The sequence below is a fragment of the Antedon bifida genome, chromosome 6, assembly GCF_963402885.1.
Source record: "Antedon bifida chromosome 6, ecAntBifi1.1, whole genome shotgun sequence".
In the NCBI taxonomy this organism is placed as follows: Eukaryota; Metazoa; Echinodermata; class Crinoidea; order Comatulida; family Antedonidae; genus Antedon; species Antedon bifida.
In genome coordinates this window covers 28,001,314-28,024,654 of record NC_136231.1, presented here as the reverse complement: position 1 = coordinate 28,024,654, position 23,341 = coordinate 28,001,314, and the positions used below count along the sequence as shown (strand labels likewise).

At 32.0% G+C, this 23,341-nt stretch overlaps 2 protein-coding genes across 2 annotated transcripts in view; one reads left to right on the top strand and one right to left on the bottom strand.

Moving 5' to 3' along the window:
• LOC144845616 (zinc finger SWIM domain-containing protein 5-like) overlaps positions 1–22,534 on the top strand; it is a 32,547-nt gene extending 10,013 nt beyond the window's left edge. Inside the window, exons 2-13 of the mRNA XM_078703048.1 lie at positions 5,655–6,017; positions 6,248–6,396; positions 6,693–6,843; positions 11,825–11,992; positions 12,263–12,433; positions 14,136–14,273; positions 16,124–16,297; positions 16,477–16,746; positions 17,406–17,541; positions 17,773–17,915; positions 18,717–19,506; positions 19,968–22,534. Of these exons, the coding sequence (XP_078559174.1) occupies positions 5,655–6,017; positions 6,248–6,396; positions 6,693–6,843; positions 11,825–11,992; positions 12,263–12,433; positions 14,136–14,273; positions 16,124–16,297; positions 16,477–16,746; positions 17,406–17,541; positions 17,773–17,915; positions 18,717–19,506; positions 19,968–20,289 (2,975 nt within the window). The 3' untranslated portion in view covers positions 20,290–22,534. The remainder of the gene's footprint in view (positions 1–5,654; positions 6,018–6,247; positions 6,397–6,692; positions 6,844–11,824; positions 11,993–12,262; positions 12,434–14,135; positions 14,274–16,123; positions 16,298–16,476; positions 16,747–17,405; positions 17,542–17,772; positions 17,916–18,716; positions 19,507–19,967) is intronic.
• The window catches only part of LOC144844374 (growth arrest and DNA damage-inducible protein GADD45 alpha-like), a 115,719-nt gene that overhangs the window by 40,022 nt on the left and 52,356 nt on the right, over positions 1–23,341 (bottom strand). The window lies entirely within an intron of this gene.

The window sequence follows — 23,341 nt, the reverse complement described above, 5'->3', positions numbered from 1 at the left end:
TAAGTCTTATGACTTAGCACACACATGACAAACTTATGGGATGTATCTTGACATAAGGCATGAAGATAAGAAAAAAACTGCCAAAAGAAGACCAGGCACAGCATTAAAATTAATAACTCTTTATAAAGAGAGGATTTCAGAAAAGCATCAAATAATAATATTTAATTTCAAATTTCCAATATGTTGTTTTTGACAAAACAGGCTGGTTTACATAATAGTAATACAGTGATACACTAAAGAAATTGGAATGATTTTTACTTTATATTCTTGGTTGATTGCTAGCAGAGACTCATTAAATGGAAACAAATGACACAGGAAGCTAAATAGAGATGGGTTGTATTTCACTTTTTATATTTTGGTGGAAAGTAAACGAACAAGCATGAGTCATTCAGATGTAGGATTAATTAAGACTTCTAGTTTCTGTTCATTTTTAAATTGTAAGAGGTACAAAAATGCTTTTCAAAATACAGTACTTTATATCTTGGGATTTGTTTTCTTTGCTGTTCAGTGGAGCATGACCACCTACACTCTTTATCTATTATATGAATAGTCTGTAGTAAAGCACACAAAAGAATGTATCATTATGGGCTGTTCAGGTCAATGACATACTATAAGGTCACTAACCTTGTTCTTGATGTTTGTGATGTAAGAAGAGGTGTTCATTAGGGGTCAGACAGAATACCACTTTCACCAAGAGCAATATTATTTTCAGAGCACACATTCACATTCATGGAATGAATTAATATGTTTTAATGTCCTGTAAATATATTCTTATTCAGTGATCAGTATTGAATTAGTTTCTCACTTTTAGACGTGTACTATCTTTGTATTATAGGCCTATTTGTTAAAATGTCCTTTCCACTTTTCTCATTCAAAATGCAAGGAACCATCACACACTAAGCCTATTGATGTAATACTGCAATGATAATTCTGTTTCTGAAAAATTTGATTGCTTTGGTTGTGTGTGTTTTAGTGTTAGATTTTACATATTGTATATTGATGTCTATAAAACATGATTAAACAGAAAAATTGACTCCATATTAGACAATAAAAAATGCTTGCAGAATACGTAGCTTGGTTATGTGATAGTTTGGCTGATCAAAAAGAACTTACTCCGCAAATGGTTTAAAACCATAGCTTTATGAACATGAAACATAAGGACATGTTATTGGCATTATATTAATGGAATTTGGTGTTGCCTTTCTTTGTGAGATTTATTTTGACCTCGCTAGATAGGCTTATAAATCTATAGAGATGTGACTGAAGTATACATTCTTAGTTTAAAAGTATTGTATCTTAAGTATACATCTGTCTAATTCTAAAACAGCACATGTATGTGATGCCTTACAGTACAGAAAAATGACTTCGTGTACTTGCATTGAACAGGGAGAGCTGGCTTTTGTACACTACTGTAGCTTAGTGCAACACAAGCATTTGAGGCCATCTCGATGAATTGTTATTAACATACTGTAGCGAACAGCCAGCCTGCATGTACTTGAATATACACAATAACTATAGGTTGTTAGCAAATCAACAACATTGTTTGCTCGACTGAAATCAATCAAAAAGTAAATCTGCATACAAAAAGAGATTATATTATGGATATCTGTGAGATATCTTGGCAGTATTTCACTTATGTAATGAAATAGTATGCAGTGTATTAAAAACATTATATAACATTAGATTATTACTAAAGGTTTGAGTGAGTTATGATACTTTATGTGATCTTATGCAAATTAAACTCAATAAAGATACACTTTGAATACTTAGGTCAATTGATCATAGTCAAATAATATTTTATAGTCTTTGTTTAATTAACATATCAAAGAAATGAAAACAATATAATGATGGTACTCATCCAACATTTAATAATTTTGTGTAGCATTACCCATTATTACCTTTTTGTTATTCATTTCAAAATCTTCTACTAAAGAAACCGAATATTGTAATTCATAAATAAAAACTGCAAGAAATTTATACAATATCACATTATGTGTGTTAACTACTAAATTCAGATAATTAAAATGATCAAACATGTTCATATCATACTAACAAAAGAAATTAATAGATTTCGACCAGTGCAAGGTGGGTCCTATGCTCTATTAGTTGTATGGCATTTGATGAAATAAATGTTTGTTGAATTAAAATTGAACTAGACATGAAACTCGTCACTTTGACGAGTTAGTTATCCGCACAACGACAAACGCCACGTGCACGTCATACGTTGGAATATTGCACACAGATAAAGATTATGGCATTATGACAAGAACTGAAGAATATGATATGCTGTTAGTGCTGAATTCTGTCAATTTGTGTCATATAGTATATACATGCAAAGAGTATAATCTGTATACATATTACATACAGTGTAGAATAGGTGAAATTACGGGACCCGCCATTTATTCCAATTTTTAACATGGCGACGGTATCAAAATGAAACACTTAAATAGCAATTTCTGGAGGAAATTATCTCAGGAACAACATATTAACGTGTAGAAGAAATTTGAATACGTAAAATATAGATGCGCACCCTTTTAAATGTGATGAACTATTACGCAAAATATGAAAATACGACTTTTTTTATTCAACTGGCCATATGATGACGTCACAACATCCGATGGGCAAAATGTTTACATGAATTCGTATCTACAATCCAATAGCTTCCAGAAAACGTTTTAATCGTGATTATCACATTTTATTCTTACGAGCTATTACAGATTAAAATTTACTGTAAAGATGAAATTAATGACCCACGTAATTAAAATTTTTAGGCATGATGACGTCATAAAAATTAAAATATTTTTATCTCATGCTAAAGAAAGTTGATTGACCTACACAATATATAAATTTAGGAGAAAAAGGAATACAGATAAGCGTGATGCGCTCCATTGAATGTGATGAGCAATAACGAAAGAGACAAAAATCCTAATTTTTACATTCGTGTGGCCATACGATGACGTCACAATGTTTTTTTAGCCTTATCGATGAATGATCCGATATCTACAACTCATCAACTTCTATATTTTGTAATAAAAATAAACGGTTCACGGTTTACTTTAGAAACTATGACTGTTTAAAAAAAGACATAATTTTGACGATTTTTTAAGCTTTTTCATAAAAAACGCGCACGAATTGTCTAATTCAACGTGTTCGTATGGCGTTATTTAAACTGGAAAAGGTCTAAATTGTTTTCAAAATTACTAGGAAAGACTTGAAAAATATAATTCAAGAGAAAAAAATATGTTTTTAACGCTACGTGCGCACCGCGTGCGTAAAAAATTGCGCGCCCGTGGGAATTTTTGACATGCTCAAAATGACAAGAAACGCATAAAAAGTTGATTAGAAATTAATTTTGCGCATTTTGAAATTTTAAATGCGCGTGCGCGCGTAACTTCTTGTGAAACATGCCATTTTTAATCCGTAGAAAGTTTGCCCCTGATATGACTTAAATTTTGTCAAAGTGTCAATACTAAATGACTTTTGGTTTTTAATCTATAATCAATCATTAAAATTCATAAAATTGCGCGTAAGTCACGTTGCGCAACTATGACGTCATTCAAAAATAGGAGGTGCACAACTTCACGTAAATGCCCATATGTTGTCAAAGTTATGAAATGTTATGTTTACACATTTTAGAGAAACGCGACTCACAAAAAGGAAGGAAGGATCCAAGAATAATACAGAAAAAAACTATTGATCCCATACAATAACAAGGAGTTATCCGCTTGGTATACCAAGCGGATAACTAATAAAATTGTTCATTTTGTAGAATAATTAAAGACCAGCATACAGACCCATCACATAGAACATTTTGATTTTTGTTGTACTTAAACACATTCTAGATTTAAATGTGCTCATGAAATTTATACAATTACATTGTTTTAATTTGGTAAAGAAAAATCATATTCATTTAAATTCTTGCATGGACATATATATATATATCTTGTTTTTCTAGAAATATGTATTCATGATGGTGATTTAAATTTACATTTTTGATATTGATACTGTAATATTATTGAAGCTTGATAATATTTTGAAAGTTGGTCATAAAAATTCCAAACTTTAAAATTGCATATTATTAATGGTATTCGATCTTTTTTAAATATATGTTCAGAGTGAAGATGCTGTTTATTGGCATCTTACTATTTCACATACATTGTATACATCATTACCAACTCAATAAGATATGTGTACAATGAATATTAAGTTCAATCATAAATATGTGTAAACTACTACTGGAGCCTTTCAACAAAGGTAAATGTAGAGCAGATATTGCAAATGTTTTCAATATGCACAGGTGGCAAATGGCTTCAGTAGGCCAGGGGTTCATTCAAACTTCATGGGTGGACATCCAATGACCCAGCATGGATATTAGGTCAGATTATCCGAAATTCATTCTTATATGAAGTTGCAAATGGAATGTTTTAGGTTTATAAGGAATTTGAATCTCGATTTGCCCACTTTGACCAATTTATGTTGTATTTCATTGTTTGTATCTTACATGGAATTGCAATGGAAGCTATCAAAAATACAATAAATGAAAATTATAGTAGTCATGTTAGCTGTGTGAACGTCACTGGAGTCTTCAAGTTCCAATTCTATACAAAATAATTGTCGAAAAAAGCTTTTAATTAATTGTAATTTCTATGGGATATATGTGAATGGAAAATATAATATTTACAGTATACATACCTCATAAAAGAAAAGAGCACATAATTTAATACATACAGTAGTAATGTATGGTAACAAACGTTTGGTAAAATAATGGGTTTATAGAGTTTTAATGTATACACCTCAATTATTGTAACAGAAACAAATTCATAAGACACTTGTTGGCCTATAAATGTACTTTGTAAACCTATTCTTGTTATGAATATTTTACCCTTAAAATAACCTGTTTCATGTAAAGGAAATTAACCATAATGAATTAGGAACATTAAAGCTCTGAGGTGTTTCTATTTCTTGTTGCACTTTTAAGGTTAAAAACAGATTTATAAAGTAGTTTAACAGTACTGTAGTACTAGTAGGGTATTAATGCAACACTTCGGCACGATTCTGTATGTTGCTTCAGTTTAATGGTAAAAAAAAGATTTGAAATAATTCACATTTAATAGTGTGTTATGTGATGTATTTGACAAAATCTGTGGAGGAAAAATGTAACAAGGTACATTATGGTATAATTCAATGAATTTGTAATTAGGGAGTGGGTTGTACTGTGCAGATTTTGTGTGCAAAATTACAGTCTTTGTTTAAAATCAGTGTTTATTTCTTAGCTCTGTAGTAATCATTGAATACAACACCGACCTTTGTATTGATAATCCATCAGAAGAAGAAATATATTACTATTTACTGATCAGTAACTGTTCCTCATAAGTAATGATTTGGAATTTAACAGAATTTGTTTGTTTAAAGATGAGGACATGTGAGAAAGAGGCAGTCTGTTGTATTGACTTTAATACAATTTACAGACAGAAGAATTTACTTTGGTTAATTAAAATAACAGTTATCTATATTGCTCTGCTGTGTAATGACAATTTGCTCATCATATATTCAATAACTTTTGTTGTAAAGTGTAAAATACTGTACAAATTATTTCATGATAAAAGAAGGAATGAAATATTATATTCATGGTATTTAATTTGTTTTTGTTTTAGGGTTTCATTTGAGTGGAACTGTAACAGAGCCTGGCAACCAATTGTACAATGAAGCAGAACAGTCGCACAAAGTTTCAATAAGTTTTGATCGCTGCAAGATCACATCGGTCACATGCAATTGTGACAACAAAGACATTTTTTGGTGCCAACATGTGGTAGCACTCTCTTTATATCGTATCCGAAAGGCGGGTAGTGTCCAGCTACGGGTACCGATTTCTGAAACACTATTGCAAATGAACAGAGAACAATTACAAAAGTTTGCTCAATATTTAATATCAGCTCATCATACACACGTCTTACCGACTGCTCAGAAATTAGCAGATAAAATATTACAGTCAACATCCGAGATCAACTTATTAGCAGGTAAGTGTAGTTGTCATGTACATTAGCTGTCTGTTTAAGAATACATTTTATAATATTATAATATATTTAACAAGTTCTGTATAACGTATAATTATAAAAATAGAACTGTGTAGCCACATGTTGCTATCTTCTTTTTATTATTTGTATATCAAAATCTTGTATTGCCATTTGGGAGAAGTTTTCAAATGATTTTAACTAATTTTCATGTCTCTTTCCTGTTTTCGTTACAGGTGCGCCTGATCCAACAGCTGGCGCTAGTATCGACGATGAAAACTGCTGGCATTTGGATGAGGAACAGGTTAAGGAACAGGTGAAGAACCTACTCCAACAAGGAGGCTATTATGACTCAGGAAAACAACTCAATTCGCTCTTCGCTAAGGTAAGTATTGCGCTACAATTTAAAGTTTTGTACACTGGCTAAAACCCTTTCCATGCATATGGCTTATAGTTACTCAACATCAGAGACAGATAAGTAAATACCAGTGAAGGAACAAATATTACCTTAATCGTAGTTATTCTATAGTGCTATATTTTTTTTATGATGCTTACAGTTATTTTTGTTTTATATTGATTTGTTGAGGTCCATCTTGCCTGTTAAAAAAGTATTTAATACTAGAGAGAAAACAAGTATTGAACTTTGTATGTATACTATCTAAACATTTTTTCAATCTTCAGGTTCGTGAAATGCTCCGTGTCCGAGATTCCAATGGTGCTAGAATGCTAACATTAATTACTGAACAGTTTATGGCTGATCCACGTTTACCTTTATGGCGCCACCAAGGAACACCTATGACTGATAAGCACAGACAACTCTGGGATCAATTAGGTATGTAACTTGTGTTTGCTTCAAAATCTATCAATAGTGTGCATTCATGTATTTTTAAGGAGCCTGGTCCCACCCCTGTATTCCTCCTTCAAGAATATCTCGAACGTGGGAAGAACTAATATTATTGACAAGAAATGTGCTTAATACATCATGGTATAGATTCTCACATCATCGTTAGGGTTTAATATGTCTGAACTTTGTTAATGATAAACACATTGAATGAATCAAAACTAAATTTCCAATAGACAGGTAGTGACAGCAATGTTGACATGGCAGTGATTGGCAAACTGCTAAAGTTTTTTTTTTTAGTATATTTCTTTTTATTTAACAAAGCAGACATATAGACTCAAGGAATAGAATAATATATGTAGGCATACAGTTCAATTGGGTTTGTAAGTTCTTTTTACCTTTTCCCTATATCACATACTGACCATAAAAGAGTTATTGATCGGCAAACCTTTTCTGTTGTACACATGTAAACTAACAATGTTATAAAGCCTTAGTTCCCTTGGGATTTGTTTAAAGTGATGGAACAAGTTGTCTTCCTTTCCAAATTAGACAAGCATACAGCTGGGTAACGTGTTAATCACGAACAAAGCACTTGCTACAGGATCTGTGGAGATTTCTAGGTCAACAAGAGGTGATAAAGTACAGGATTACTGCCTCCTGCTGGTATCCAATGATGAGGATCATGATGTCATCTTCTGTTTAGGTCAAAGTGCATTAGTCCATTTTATTAATTGTATGTGTCTATTATTCTGTGTCTGACAGCAAGCATTCAAAAGATACATTTTTTCTTAATAAGAATTAGGCCTACATTGCTACTAAATTGTTAGAATAGGAATCAAGAATTAGGCCTACATTGCTACTAAATGGTTAGGAATGAATTGAATATCAAACAGTAGACAGTATTGTAGTGTTTACTGTATTGAAAGAATCACAAATATTGTTTTTATTGTAGGCCTACATATTCTATCCAAGAGTTTTCAAAACAAGAATAAGTGTGTGAATTAGATCTGTATAGTACCAGAAGGATTCTACTTTAGTTGCTTAATGTAATAACCCAAGGGACTTAACGTTACATTACAACATGTTTCAACATCTAACATTTTATCAAAAACATTAACACTTACACTTGTTTCATGTCTAACCAGTAAAGGTCTTCTTTCTTAAAAGAAAAAAAAAGATTTCCAACCCAACGTAATGACCCAACATTGTACATTTCCATGATTGATATTGGTAATTCAGAGGATCATAGTCTTGTACTTAGTGTTTTTATCCTTTATAGCAACTTCTTTCGTAAAAACTGCTAACTTACTGAGCTGGTTGTATTTATACACTTTCTCTGCCTACAAATTATACTGTCCAATCACAGACATTTTCTTTTACTATAATTTTTTTTCCTTCAAATATAAACAATTCACACAATTTCTATAAGTAGCTTGTTTTATGAAATTTACAAATATATCTATTAAAAAAAATATAAATTAATTGGTAGATCTCTTGAAATAAGGTCAAAATTAAGCTTTATTTTTTATTCAAAAATACCATATATAGACCCTTCTTTAACTCTACTATCAAATTATCACAAAAAAACATATAACCTTTTGATGGGCTTATTTTTTAAAACCATTATTCTATTAAAAGCATTCCTAGTATAAAATGTATAATAAGACTAATCACATATGTTAAATAAGTAAAAATTAACAAAAAGAAAATGAAAAGGACTAGAACATTATTTTTGAATGATAAAATGTTTAAATTAACTAAAATGTAGTTAAAGGAGAAATGTATTAGAAAGATAATCAAATAGTCACCATCTGAAAACGTAAAATAATATATTAGATATTTAAAAATGCAATTCCCTTATTTATTGCAGACAAAGAGAGTTATATTATTAAGATCATCTTTACCCAGAATGCAAATTTAGATTGATGCCTGTGTGAAAGTGGCATAACAAATACCCTGTATTAAACCTATTGTCTTTCTTATCAGTATTCTCTTATCTCATGAATCCATGAATTGCAAATCTTACAGATCAACGTGTTGTTTGTAATGAATAAACCATGAAATATGGATATACATATTGCAGATTCTATCGCCAAGCTTTCTAAATGATTAAAATAATTCATAAAATCTTAGATGAAAAGAATATTTTTTGGCCTTGCTAGAGGGTTGTTGGTTTAGTGGTTAGCTGCATGTATTGGTAATACTACGCTGCTAAGTATTCATTCTTTAGGGACGCATTTAGTTCATGGTATGGCACACAATGGACCTAATGAAATGAGCTCCTGCGACAACACGGCGGAAAAAATCATTCTGCCTACATCAAAATGGCTATTTTTCAGCTAATGGCGTTTTTACTAGATTGAACAACAAATAGGGATGTCTGTTTTAGTTAATATCCAGAATGTTATTATATACTGCTGGGTTATAAGCTGAGTTCATTGTATGTAGTGGTAGTTGTCCTCTGGAGGTTTCTTTACTGTCATTTTGTAAGATGGCTTTTAAATGGGCGTTAGAGCAATACTACGTTATTAGGTCTTGTGAATATCAGTAGCTATATATTCTACTTACTTTCTGCAGTATTGCGATAATCAAGTTTTTTAGTACGTTTATGTCATTTCCCAAAGGTGAATTTTGTGTACATGATGAGGCCAGTTGTTAGAATGGGTTACATTGACGCCAGTAGAGTAGAAAAACTGTTATAATTTAAAGCTATATTTTACTATACAGTATTACTATTACTGAACACACTCAGAAGGATTTAGTATGTGTTTGCAGTCAACATGATTAATAAGTATGCTTTTCTAAGTGATTAAATTTAACACAAAAAAATCTGTTTACTGATTCTTAAATTAAAAAAAGATATGCACACTTTATTATATAAGTTATTTACATATTTAAACAATAAGCCTGTCCTTGATCAAAGTAGTTATCTATGCATTAAAATAAGATGCATGAGATCAAAATGGCTTCCTTATAGGTCGTTATGCCTAGAAGAATACTCTCGTATTTCTAATGGTTGATGTGTCTCTTGTATTATGATGTTGTGCTCGGTAGGACAGAGCTCATTCAACAACTCTTATACTAATCAATATGACGGTTCCAATTTCTATCTTGATTGCTTATCCTGTCATATTGTTTTCCAATACATAGCCTACCTAGTATACTGCCTTTTATGTTCTTACTGTTTTATATCACATAGCATGCTTAATATGCATTGTTTCTGGGCTTAGCGTTATGTGCTGTATAATTGCGTTATCCATCAGATATAGCCTGACTTGAATTCAACCTTTCTGTGCTTAGTATTGTGGTATTGTTTTCCATTAGATGTTAGTATCCAGCCTTTAGACTGTGCTTAGTATTGTGGTATTGTTTTCCATTAGATGTTGGTATCCAGCCTTTAGACTGTGCTTAGTATTGCTGTATTGTTTTCCATTAGATGTTAGTATCCAGCCTTTAGACTGTGCTTAGTATTGTGGTATTGTTTTCCATTAGATTTTGGTATCCAGCCTTTAGACTGTGCTTAGTAATTGCTGTATTGTTTTCCATTAGATGTTAGTATCTAGCCTTTAGACTGTGCTTAGTATTGTGGTATTGTTTTCCATTAGATGTTAGTATCCAGCCTTTAGACTGTGCTTAGTATTGTGGTATTATTTTCCATTAGATGTTGGTATCCAGCCTTTAGACTGTGCTTAGTATTGCTGTATTGTTTTCCATTAGATAGCATGCTTAAAGTATTGTAAGCAGCTCTCTGTCATTAGCTTTGCTGTATTGTTAGCCATATTGTTTGCCATTAGATACAGCATGCTTAGTATACGGTCCTTATGTGCTCAATTTAACAATTAAATTTATGCTGGTATTTGTGATTTAGGATCACAGGTTGCAATATGCTTATTTAATATTAATAATTAATGTGGGTATATGTGTATTCAACATTAATGGTGAACCATCTATGAGTATCAAATACATATAACACATGTGAATACATAGTCATACAATTTAGCAGCAATGTTGTCAGTGTTTTCAAATAGTAATGTTTACCATTGCTGTTTTAAATCACATACAGTAATACTAGTAACATGTTGTTGAATTGTATAATTGATAACAAATCATAGTTGTTCTGGTTATTAGGCCTTACCAAATGTTGCCCTAAACTGACTGCCCCAAAATTTGGAATTTCTACGGTCAGCCTCTCTTTTTTGGAAACAATGTCTTTGTTATAGTTGAAATTGTATTTGTATTAACATTCATCCTCAATTTAATGATATTGGAACTAGGTCCTCCATGGACCCAAGGCAGCCACAGTGCAGCGCCTACCCAGATGAACAACAGAGGTTGATGAACCTGTACTGGGTAACTCCCTACTTTTCCAAAAGTACTGGCTTCTATAAAGTGCACACAAGTAACTCAGAAGACTTGTTTTACCACCAGAACTAGGAGATGTGCCCATTGTATTGATTTGTCTTTGTGATAATTTTTTCTATAGCTACCTCTAATTTTATTTCAGATCTTTGTATTTTTTAAACTAAGAATTAATTCACAATTTTCACAATCATTTACACAAAATCGGCTATTTAAATAACATAAAAATGTGTTAAAATCTGACTGTCCGACTCTGTCTTTCAATTGATGTGGTTCTTGTGCAACAATTTTGTTGTTTTTCTGCTTAGGTCACCCTTCTGACTATTCTAGGGTCACTGATAAATTTTAAGCTAAGGTTTCCTGTAAACGATCATTAAATTATCTGAAGGTTGGAATATCTGATAACTAAATTAAGATATATCAGTTAGCCATCATATAGATTCCTTTCAAATGATTCACTATGAAAGCAGATAATAAACAAAAATAATAATACCGTAGCAGTACCAAGACTATTTGTTACTTTATTTCATGCATTACCCTAAACTAAACTATGAATTACTAACTTAGTAGTAACTTACTTAGTAATTATTACTAATTATTTGTGTTTTGATAGGACTTTTATGGATGGTTGTAGTAATGAATCCAAGTTGTTCAAAAGCAGAAAAGGGATTCTGGAAGAGAAAATTAGAGGTGTGGTCTGAAATGGACGTGTGCCCACCGGAAGATGCAGATGCAAGGAATAATATGAACCAGGGACATCCACCAGCGAATCAAGGAGCAGGTCAGTTAGTAACTAAGTTTTTTAAAGATTCTATTTACAACTCAGCTCCGCAGTCAATTATTCAACTCGCATTCATTATTTTCACCATTCAACTCGCATTCATTATTTTCACCATTCAACTCGCATTCATTATTTTCACCATTCAACTCGCATTCATTATTTTCACCATTCAACTCGCATTCATTATTTTCACCATTCAACTCGCATTCATTATTTGTATAATATAGTTTTGTTTTACAAGTAAAAACCTCATTTCTTTTGATAATATAGGTCCTTCAGGTAGCCAACTTCGAACAATATTTAGTCGTGCAATTGATGCCTGCGAGATGAACTGGAATAATCAACACTTACAAAATCTCATCAATAGGCCTAACCATTCTAATAGAGGGCAGCGGTCTGACCCGTCTTGTTTCGATTCGGATTCACATCCACTATGGTCAGGTTAGTATAACGGCTTCCGTGTTCAATTTTGTAATATTTATCTGACTTATGGTTGATCGATATGTTTTTTTCTTTAGATAGTTATCTAAGAATTAGCCTTGGCTTGGTATTGTTGAATTCTTCGAAATAGGAAATGACTATAAGCCATCAGGAATGACATTACCCTTACATTTTAAAAGCTATTTACCCTTACATTTTAAAGGCTATTTACCCTTACATTTTAAAAGCTATTTACCCTTACATTTTAAAGGCTATTTACCCTTACATTTTAAAGGCTATTTATCCTTACATTTTAAAGGCTATTTATCCTTACATTTTAAAGGCTATTCTACATAATATGAAACAAAGGCACGATGAAAGCAATGGTTTAGCCATGCAGAACTTGTATTATTATATCTAGCAGTATTGTTTGAAATGTTTGAAATATGAGCAATGAAAATTGGTTTGTTGAATTATACATCAGAAAGTATCTTCGGGAAAATGCAGCAATGGAGCATATGGCTTTTCCCTGCTTGATCCTACCAATCAATGCTTTCAGTCTCAAAGCATGTGGCTTTTCCTTGTTTAGTTTATCCAATCACAATACAAATGAAAACCCTCAAGTAATCTTGTACTAACAATGGCTGGTCATTATTAGAATTGAGATTCAGCTCACTGGCTCTATAAATTACAGCATATATCATAGTAAAATAGTAACTACAGCAAACATCCAATATGCACTACATATATAATGTATGTGTTGCGTATGGTATTTTGTTTTATTCATATTAATGACTATTTTCATTACAGTACTGCTTCATTTATCTGAGAATATTACAAAGCTGTCTTAATGATTTATGTAAACAACATGTTTATTATTTTAAATCATTGGACTGGTGTGTTTTACGCATAGATAATGTATTTATGATAATAGAAAGTAACTGATTATTCATATAAATGGCCATACAATGAGTTAGTTTAAAAGATTGCTTAGAACTATAGACAATTTTTACTTATTATTACAAAGTAAGCTGCCAACATATTTGTGTGGTTTGCTTACAGATTAAATAACACATGTATATAATAAAGATTTGTTGTTTAAATCATTTAATTTCTGAAATCAGAAGAAATGCTTTTCAAACACTAACCCACAGCCTCAAGTATCCGTTTCTAGCAGAGAAACCTATTCAAGCCGAATGAAAAGGCTTACAAGAATGCAAGGATAAATAATCACTTCCCTTGTTGAAATATCTTTTCCTTTTTGTGCTAGTTAACTTAAGATCTATTCAGTCAGTTAATTGTGTCAATTTCCCTTTTCATTATCATGTCATTGTTTTTCTGGTCCTGTTCCTCTCTTCTTCGTGTCAACTTGTAATAGCTTTAAGGTGCAAGTTAAATTGTAGACAAAGACTATGCAAATAACACCACAACTTGTTCTGATATTATAACAAATTACTTTTTTCTTTGGAGCATCTGTTTTCACATCAAAACTTAAATGTTCAATACAGATAAAATGAAAATAAGGCCTAGAATTCAGCCATTTTTTTTCCATTGGTTTTATCAATTGATCATTAATATTTCTGTTCATTGTTTCTATAAATAAGTATTGCACTTAGCCAGTTGATAAAGCAAGGAGTACTATGATAACTTATAATATATAAATTGAGTAAGCTTATATTTATCTCTTGCGCAATTTAGATTTATTTAAATTTGTGTTTTTCAGAACACTTGCCTACAGCATGCGCAAGGGTAGATGCTTTGAGATCACATGGCTATCCAAAAGAAGCCTTACGTCTTACTGTAGCAATCATTCGACATCTAAAGAAACAACAGAAAGATCTCCAACGACAGCATAAATATGGTATGTATTGCTATCGTCATAACTTGATTGTTTTCATTTTCTAGAATATGTTGATGATGCTACAATGAAAGCTGATAATGTATAGAATAATCCCTGTATTCACTTGTGCTTTGTATTCTCAAAATAAATCATCTTACTGTTGTCTAATCTAATTTATTATTACTGATATTAGTTTCTATTTTCTTACTTAGTAAAATCCAAAAGAGTTGATCATTTTGTTTGTTAAAATGTTCAAATTACATTTAACATTAGAGCCTGCTTAGTAAAATCTAAAAGAGTGTATCATTTATTTTGTTGGAATGTTCAAATTACATACAGTATTTAGCATTAGAGCCTGAATATTATTCAGATTAGGTAGACAATTACAACATCTAAAAGCAAAGTAGGGTAGTTTTCTAGGAAGTTTAAGAGTGATGGTATTTTACTATTTACCAAGCAACAATAATTTGGTTAAGTGAAACCTTTCGTTTTAATCTATTTACAGATCTCCTTCTAATTTCTTATCTTGATCTAGTGGCTACATATATCAAACTTTCTTTTTTTTGAAAGTTTTAAGGATTCTCTCATAATTTGACACATGGGGTAATTGAGGGAAGTTTTTCATCTGCGTTTCTTTAGTTTCCTAAATTTTAAACATTGATCGCCTAAAGCTGACTTTTCTTCATATTGGATACTTTAGCTCTATTTGTGAAATATGCATTAAATCATTGAAGATAAGATTGCTAGTTCGTGACTACCATTTCTAAACTATCATCAACTATTCACAAAGTAGAACAATCTGATATATAGAACTGACATAGGACATACAAGTCTTAAATTTACTAATTTAATTACATTTTTGTAGGAGTGATCACAGGATAAAGTATATCTTGAAGCAGATGTGGTGACCTAGATATGTAGTTATATGCAACTTTCATGACAACTAACTAAACACATTTTCTTAGTTGCACAATGTTTAGTAATGTAATATATTTATAAATTTAACAAAACCTATTAACCTAGTTTAACAATTTGATTCTAATATAGATGAACAAGAAAATAGTAATGTTAAATTAGAAATAATGTGTTGTGATGTTGTTCACTACAAACAAGTTGTTGGCAGTTTGATTTCAAAGGTTAGAGATTCAACAGAGGTCAGGAATTTGTTTATTAGGTTTTGTTATATTTATTACATATGATTGCCAGAAACCCAGATGAAAACTGCGGATAATACTGTTTACAATTATGGTGAAAATTGAAACAAACCTGGCAATTACCACGAGTGGTGGTAGATTGAAGCTCTTGAGATTGAGTGAAGTGAAAGAGAATAGGAAGTGAATAAAAAGGATAGTGAAATGGTCTGACAAATGAAGAAAGCAGACCCACATACACATCAAGTATAATGCTGCTTGTTGGGTTCACAGACCCACATACACATCAAGTATAATGCTGCTTGTTAGGTTCACAGACCCACATACACATCAAGTATAATGCTGCTTGTTAGGTTCATATCATAGTTTTAATAAAATTTCAACCAGACCACTAAATTGTTGCCTATTGTTTATACTATATTTATAATGGTATTTATGTAACTCTCTTTAAATTCCTGAACCACAATCTTAAAAAACCTCTTTGTTGCATTTTACTACAAGATATATAAAACTGATAAAATGATCATATGGTAATGATATCACAAATACTAGTGGCCTGGAGAGATCATCAATATGTCGGTATATGTCCATTGAAATTTATCTAAAAACAATCTGTTTATTATATTAATTCAGCAGATCATTCTAATCAATTTAAATTATCTAAAAGATTGTATATCCACATGATTCATAATAATTTTGTCTGTTTTTTGTTCATTCTAGCTACAAGAAAATCCAAGCAAAGAAAGCAATCACAGAACTCGCATTATGGAGAGAATGGCGATGCATGGGTTGGACATCCTCTAGATCCTATCAACATGATCCTTGATACGTTACTTGAAGTCTCAAGGAAAGACAGCACATACGGCAGTTGGCCAGCACGTTTACGATCAAGAAGTAATTATCTTTAATTTATGAAAAATGAAAGCTTAATATTTCAGTAACATCTCAATAGTCACCCAAGGGGCTATTTTATATGGATTAAGTCTTGTGAGATTGTAATCGATTTTGGCATTCAAACACCAATTAGCAAACTATCTTCATTTTATAAAAAGTACCATTTTGATTACTTTTAGGTGAGTCAGAAGCAAGTAGTTCAGGATCTCAACACCCAAGCTATCAACATATTCCTGTACCAGGTTCTAATGCTGATGAGACCTACCTCACTTTAGCCTATGAGGTTGTATTAATAGGCTTAGGACAACAGCGTGTCATGCCACATGGTGTTTACGCACAAGATAAATCTTGTAAAGCAGAGGAGGAACTTATTGCAAAACATAGAGAAATCGCATTAGATCCAAGACTAGTCTCTGTGCTCCAGAAACAAGCTACATTGCTTATTGATGGTAAATATGTCATAATACTTAGCCTAATCAAATCTATACATAAGAAATTCCATTAAATGCATTCATATACAGCTAGTTTGTCAAGTCGCTTATATTTGGATACCCTACCCTAACTTCCTTTAACCCGCTTCTCTCTAAAGCACCATGTTATAATCATTGACAGCCATATACATGTGCCGATATTCTATCCATTACAGTGTGAAACTAGTCTTATACACACAGATACACTGAACCTACGATTTAAAGTCTTCATATAAAAAATTACTTATTTAAAGATATTGTTGGTAAATTTGATTTCAAATAAAACGTTAAGGTTCTCATACTGTTTTAAGTTGACCATATTAAAAGCAGGAAGAAATCAAACGTTGGCCATTTCCTCAATGAGCTTTAAACTCAATAACAGTCAACCTGAGTTTCTCTATTACAATGCTACACTCTTTGTTGCACTTTGTACATTTTCTTCTATTGTTGTTGCTTTACAGACTAAAATGAAATATCAAAAATAATTCAATTTTTGAATAAAAGCTACTTTCTTTCATGTAAACAACTACTTTATAATTAACCTATTATGAAATTCAGAATATATTTCAAGTTTTGAATAGTGACAATCCGTTTGTTTGTATAGTTAATTTTTCTAAGCCAATTAATTTGTTTTTCAGGAGGACCATCCAGTGGACTAGGTGTTCCCATCCCACCGCAAAGTGTGCCCATGCACTCATTTGGTCATTATTTATTTAAGGTGCTTTTGCAATATAACCAGAACTTAGCTTATAGAGTTGGACTGAGGGCAATGAGGTATGGTTTTCAATATTAAGCTGAATTGCTTTGTGAATTGTTATATTAGTTGAATAATTTTGTCTATAGTTTATAGAAATTTTATTATAATAATTTTAAAAATGAATAATTAAAAAAAATAACAATTTTAAAATAATAGTTTAATGTGTTACACCATCATAATACAAACAAAATAATGAAAACAAGAACAGAGGCCTCTTGTGATTGATGTGAATATAACTGCTTTTTCAGGATGCCTGCATTTGATGCGAGTCGTGGTTCAGACACTGGAATGAACGGAGTGCTTGCTGCAAACTACCCACGCTGGTTTGTCCTGGGTCATATTGAAGCCCAACAATGTGAGCTTGCAGCGTGTATGCTTAGTGCAGCCAAGGGTAGGTTTACAAATTACACAATGTCTACATGAAAATGACTTTAATATTTAATAACTTGACATATAAAATATCTTTTTTGACAATTCAATAAAATAAAGCAATACACATTTGCTTAGTCATTAGAATCTGACACAGAGGGCTACACAGTGTTTTACTTCCCCTAAATGTGCACATTTTAGAAGCCCTTGGCCTAGAAATTGTTAGATAAATTGCATGTTTCCTTTCACAGAGGAAGTGATTGGAAATTAAGCTGTGAATTCTGGGTAATTTTAAGGCAATTTACTTACTATTACTCATAAACTGTATAAAATATATCTAGTTTGTGGCAAAGAAACTATAAAATTTAACCAAAACCAATTGTCTAACAGACAATTTTACCATGTTTTTGCTTTAGATAATTTTTCAATTCAATATTTGTTTTTCAATTCATATTAAATAAATAATTATTGTGTGGCATTAAAATGGAATATTCAACAGGGAGAAAATATATCAATAACAATCCTGATTACACTATGACATATGACACATAAGCAAATTGTTCAATTGTTTCAGCTCTTCCAACAAAGTAGAGAAAACTGAAAATCAACATATGGCCCAAATGAAATTAAAATGGGAAATTGAAAATGTTTACTATAGGCCTCTTGGTTTAGTAATGGGGGAATGGATAATCCTCCAAGGTTCTGACCAAATACCATGTTCCGTTCATTACACTGCTTTAGCCTTGTAATAAGGTTTGGTTTAGATATAGTTATCATTCTGTATTTATGGAAATTTAAAAACAAAATTATTGAAATTTTTCAGACGATGTCAATCGACTACAAACAGTTCTTGAAGCAGCGCAGCAGCATATTCATTGCTCATCACAACTTTTTAAACTTGCCCAGGATGCATTTAAAGTGGCCACACCGAGCGACGGCCCCACTCATGCTAAGCTATTACAAGCAACATTTAAACTTGGTCTACATGTGTTAAGAATAACTCTATCCAATATGAATTGGCATCGACGTGAAATGGTTCGGTGGATGGTGAAATGTGCCACTGAAATTGGTATATCTGCTCTTGTTCATATTATGCAGACATGGTACACTTTATTTACGCCCAATGAAGCTGCTCAGGTTGTTGCAACAACTGTAATGTCACCAACAACTGCAGTACAATTAAAGCTAAGTTGTCAACAACAAGAAGACTTAAATGCACATGCTAGAAAGGTTGCACTTAAGTGTGCAGCGCAAGACCCATCCTCATGTGCATTATGTGCATTGACACTTTGTGAGAAGGATCTAATGGCATTTGAAACTGCTTATCAAATTGTTGTTGATGCGTCTAACGGAGCAATGAACTCAACTCAGTTATTCCAGATCGCTCGCTTTATGGAACACCGAGGATACGCAGTACATGCTTACCGATTGGCTGTATTGGCAATGAGGAACTTAACTTTAGCATATAACCAAGATAGCCATCCTGCAATAAATGATGTGTATTGGGCATGTGCCCTAAGCCATTCTCTTGGTAAAGATGAACTGGCTAGTATGCTCCCACTTGTTATTAAGAGTGTTCAATGCCCGTCTGTCTTGGCTGATGTTCTTAGAAGGTAAATTACAGTTTGTTATTCTTTTATGGTTTTAATACTACTACATAGCAAAGATGTGAATTTTATGATTTAGAAGGCCTGTTCAGACCTATGGAGTTATGGTTTTGTATCGCATACAACTCCATAGGTCTGAACCAGAAGATTAGTGGAAGCCACCTCTTATGACACTGATCTTTTGTTCGTTGGTTACGACAGCTCAAGGTACAAGAATATGACATTGCTTGCTATTTGAAAGCATACCCTAATTTGTCTGATTAAGATGTTTGACCTTAGTGATTGCTTGATAGATTGCCTAACCTTCATGTAATAAATCATGATGCCTAACCTTCTTGCCAATTAGAGAGATAAGTTGGGCATCTCATAAGATAAGATTAATTCTTTATTGTCATGACCACAAGCAACGACATTACAATTAAATAATAAATAAATTGTTTGATATTAATTTCAATCTTTTTTTTCAGGTGTTCTTTGACAGCACCGGGAGTTGGTCGACTCCAAGATGGAAAGCGCCGCTGTTTCAAACTTTTGTCGTATGATCATGCACCATTGCAACAACTTTTAGATGCCACGATTTCAGCCTACATAAACACGGCCCACTCGCGCCTTACACATATTAGCCCGCGTCACTACTGTGATTTCATTGACTTCCTTGGCAAGGCTCGTGAAACATTCAGACTTGCTCCTGATGGACATTTACAGTTCATGAAACTCATTGATGATCTTAAAATAATGTACCGCGGAAAAAAGAAGTTAATACAGCTCATACGAGAACGTTTCGGATGACTCCTGGAATGGAAACGTGATTGGGTCGCATTTTTCCGTTTATATGTTCAAGGTTGCGATGTTTCCAAGGTGATTGCCAACGTATTGCCACCGTCGTCGAGTCTTTCATCAGGTTGCTCATGAGTTACGCAATTCAACTACAAAATATAACAATATGAAATGCATGTGAACATCATACCTACCTTTTTGCATCTAATATTTGATGTCTGCAATTTTGTTGTTTTATGGCATTATGTTGCTGGTGCTACTTGCTTTACAGAGCAAGATTTAAAAAGAAGAGAAACTAATGTTAAATGAATGACATTCATAGTTTCCAGAAGGGTTCAAATCATTGTACATACTTCATGTTTTTAAACATACTTTTCTTCATTTTGATCATTGTAATGTAAAGTTTGCATTATTAGTAGTGGTTGAAGGTCACTGCTGCAAGTTTTTTTGTTTACAATTTATAAATGAATTGTCCCTAGTCATCAGAGGCAGCTTACCAATTGAGAGTGATGGTGGTATGGAGTGAGTGTGTGTGTGTTGCAAGGAGTGTGATTATGATTAATTGGTTGAATGTTAGCAGGTTCTTGTTTTAATATGTTGGTTTATATTTATTATTGTTAATATTAGATAACTGCTCAAATACCACTGGGCAGCTAAGTAACTACCTCACATTTTAAATCTAGAAAGCAAAGTATTTTAGAACCCTCTGTTGCTCTCTTTTATTTCATGTTATTTTGGTTTAGTGTGCGTCTTCCATTTTGTTCAAGTAATAAATAAAATCATTCTTGAATTGGTTGACTTCTTTCCCAAAAGATTTTGATTATTAAATACAAACAGCAAATACAAATTTGTAAATTTCAAAAATGATTTATTAAGTTTTTGAAATATATTAGAATTGTACTGGTACTGAATGAAAAATAGAACATATTGCTTATGAATTAAAAAAATCAATTTTGTATGCAAATTGCGTGACCAGTAAATTCCTCATTTTACTAAAAGCATCCCAATATTTTGATAAAATTATTATTCAAACCAAATGTTACAGAGTCAATAGAAAGATATACAAGATATACAGTAGTATTTTAATGTATGTTATCCATTCTTACAACCAACATTGGAGAGATTTTAGTTTGTTTTAATGAACAATTTTTAAATATAAACAATTTTAAGGTATACATAAGAAGCCTTTTAAATTAGCCCTTTGGATTGTTATTTTTTTGTATGCCTAAATGTGCATCTTTTTAAAGTCATATTTTAAGTTTGTAGTGTATTTTTAAAAATGTTACAAATGATAACTTCTTGTAATGGCTTCTCTGTTTGGTAGGCTACCCTACCTTCTATCATGTCACTGTTAATATGTCCTGGCCATGAACACATATGTGTCACTTGATTAATGCTTTACAGAATTAATGATTTGTAATGTCCTGACAATCAATAATGTAGAACATGATTGCTTTTAGCATGGAGACATGCTTAAACACAGCTATTCTCAATGTTGGCAATTAATGTTCTGGTAATGTACAACACCTATGTATTTTTTTACATAATTGCTTTATGTTCTGGCTATGTTAAAATGCCCTCAATGTTTGCATTATAATGTTTTGGTCATAATAGAACACCTATGTTAATTTACGTCATTACAATGTTCAGGCCATGTCGAAAATCTTAATGATCTAGCTGTTGGAAGTGGTAATTCGGTTTAATACACTTCTTCCATTTAATGTTTTCAGTTAGATTGAGAACTTAATTGTTGCAGGGTCGGGTTAAAATGTCTTATTTTTTACATTTTTACTTAAACCACATTCCAATAGAGGGCAGTACAGTACTGATTATGTTTGTAAGGCCAACAGTGGAGTAAACAAATGATGCAACCTCACACTTTGTACACACAATTTAAATTATGTGTACTTGCATTTTTTATTACAGTTTTTACTAAAACAACAATTATTAATTTAATTCAATGACAACCTATTGGAGGAGCCTATGTCATACTGATAAATATAAAAAATATGGCCTGAATATATTATAATATTGATATTTTAATTTGCATATAAACTGATTTTTTTATTTTGTTGTGAATAATAACAATCCAGCTTTTTTAAACAGTACGGTAGTATATTTTATGACCAATAGGATTTCCATGACAACCCATAGTGTTGAGTGCAATGAATTAAACAAAGGCCTATTGTATAGTTTGTTGGGTAGCCTGGTGTGTAGTATGTTAAAGAATAACTCAGGTTAATACCAGAAAGAAAAACAGTTTAAAAGCAATTTTTTAATCTTATTTACCACCACCGCATATATTTTTAAAACCTGCCTAGGTATGTGTGTTTGTTTATTGTTTTTGTTAATTTTGTGGTGAGGTTCATCACTTTATAAATACAGGACCCACAAAGAAATAAACGAAACAAAAACAAAAAGTATTTACAATTAAATTTTGAAGAAGTAGATTCACAATAAACTCAGGCTAAATGTATAAAATACCGATTGCATGCGTAATAATGTTTAAATGTCAAGGATGATGTTTGCATTAAAATTAATGTTAACCAATGTACATGAAAAATAGGTTTATTACATGAACTGATGGTGAGCCTACATATGTTTTGTATGCAGCTTATTACATGAACTGATGGTGAGCCTACATATGTTTTGTATGCAGCTTCTGAAGGCTGTAGATATCTTGATGGTGAGCCTACATATGTTTTGTATGCAGCTTCTGAAGGCTGTAGATATCTTAAAGCAATGGAACAGATTGTTTGGAAATGGAATTCGGTGCTAAGGTCAGGTTTGTGAGACAAAATAAAGGATCACCGATCTTGTTAAAATGAATACATTAATAATAGATTTATATTTTGTCTCGACATTTGCTTTGATATCTGCTAACCCTCACATTTTAAGTATGTGAGTTATGTATTGAAGAATGTGTTTTAATGTAAGCTGTGCATGCCTGATGTAGTCACCATTGTTCAAGTACTGTAGACTAGTAGTAGATCTAGCTTTATTCCTGTCGTCGTGTTTACAACAAATATTGCAAATTTAATTTATTTAAAGAGTTCTCATTGAA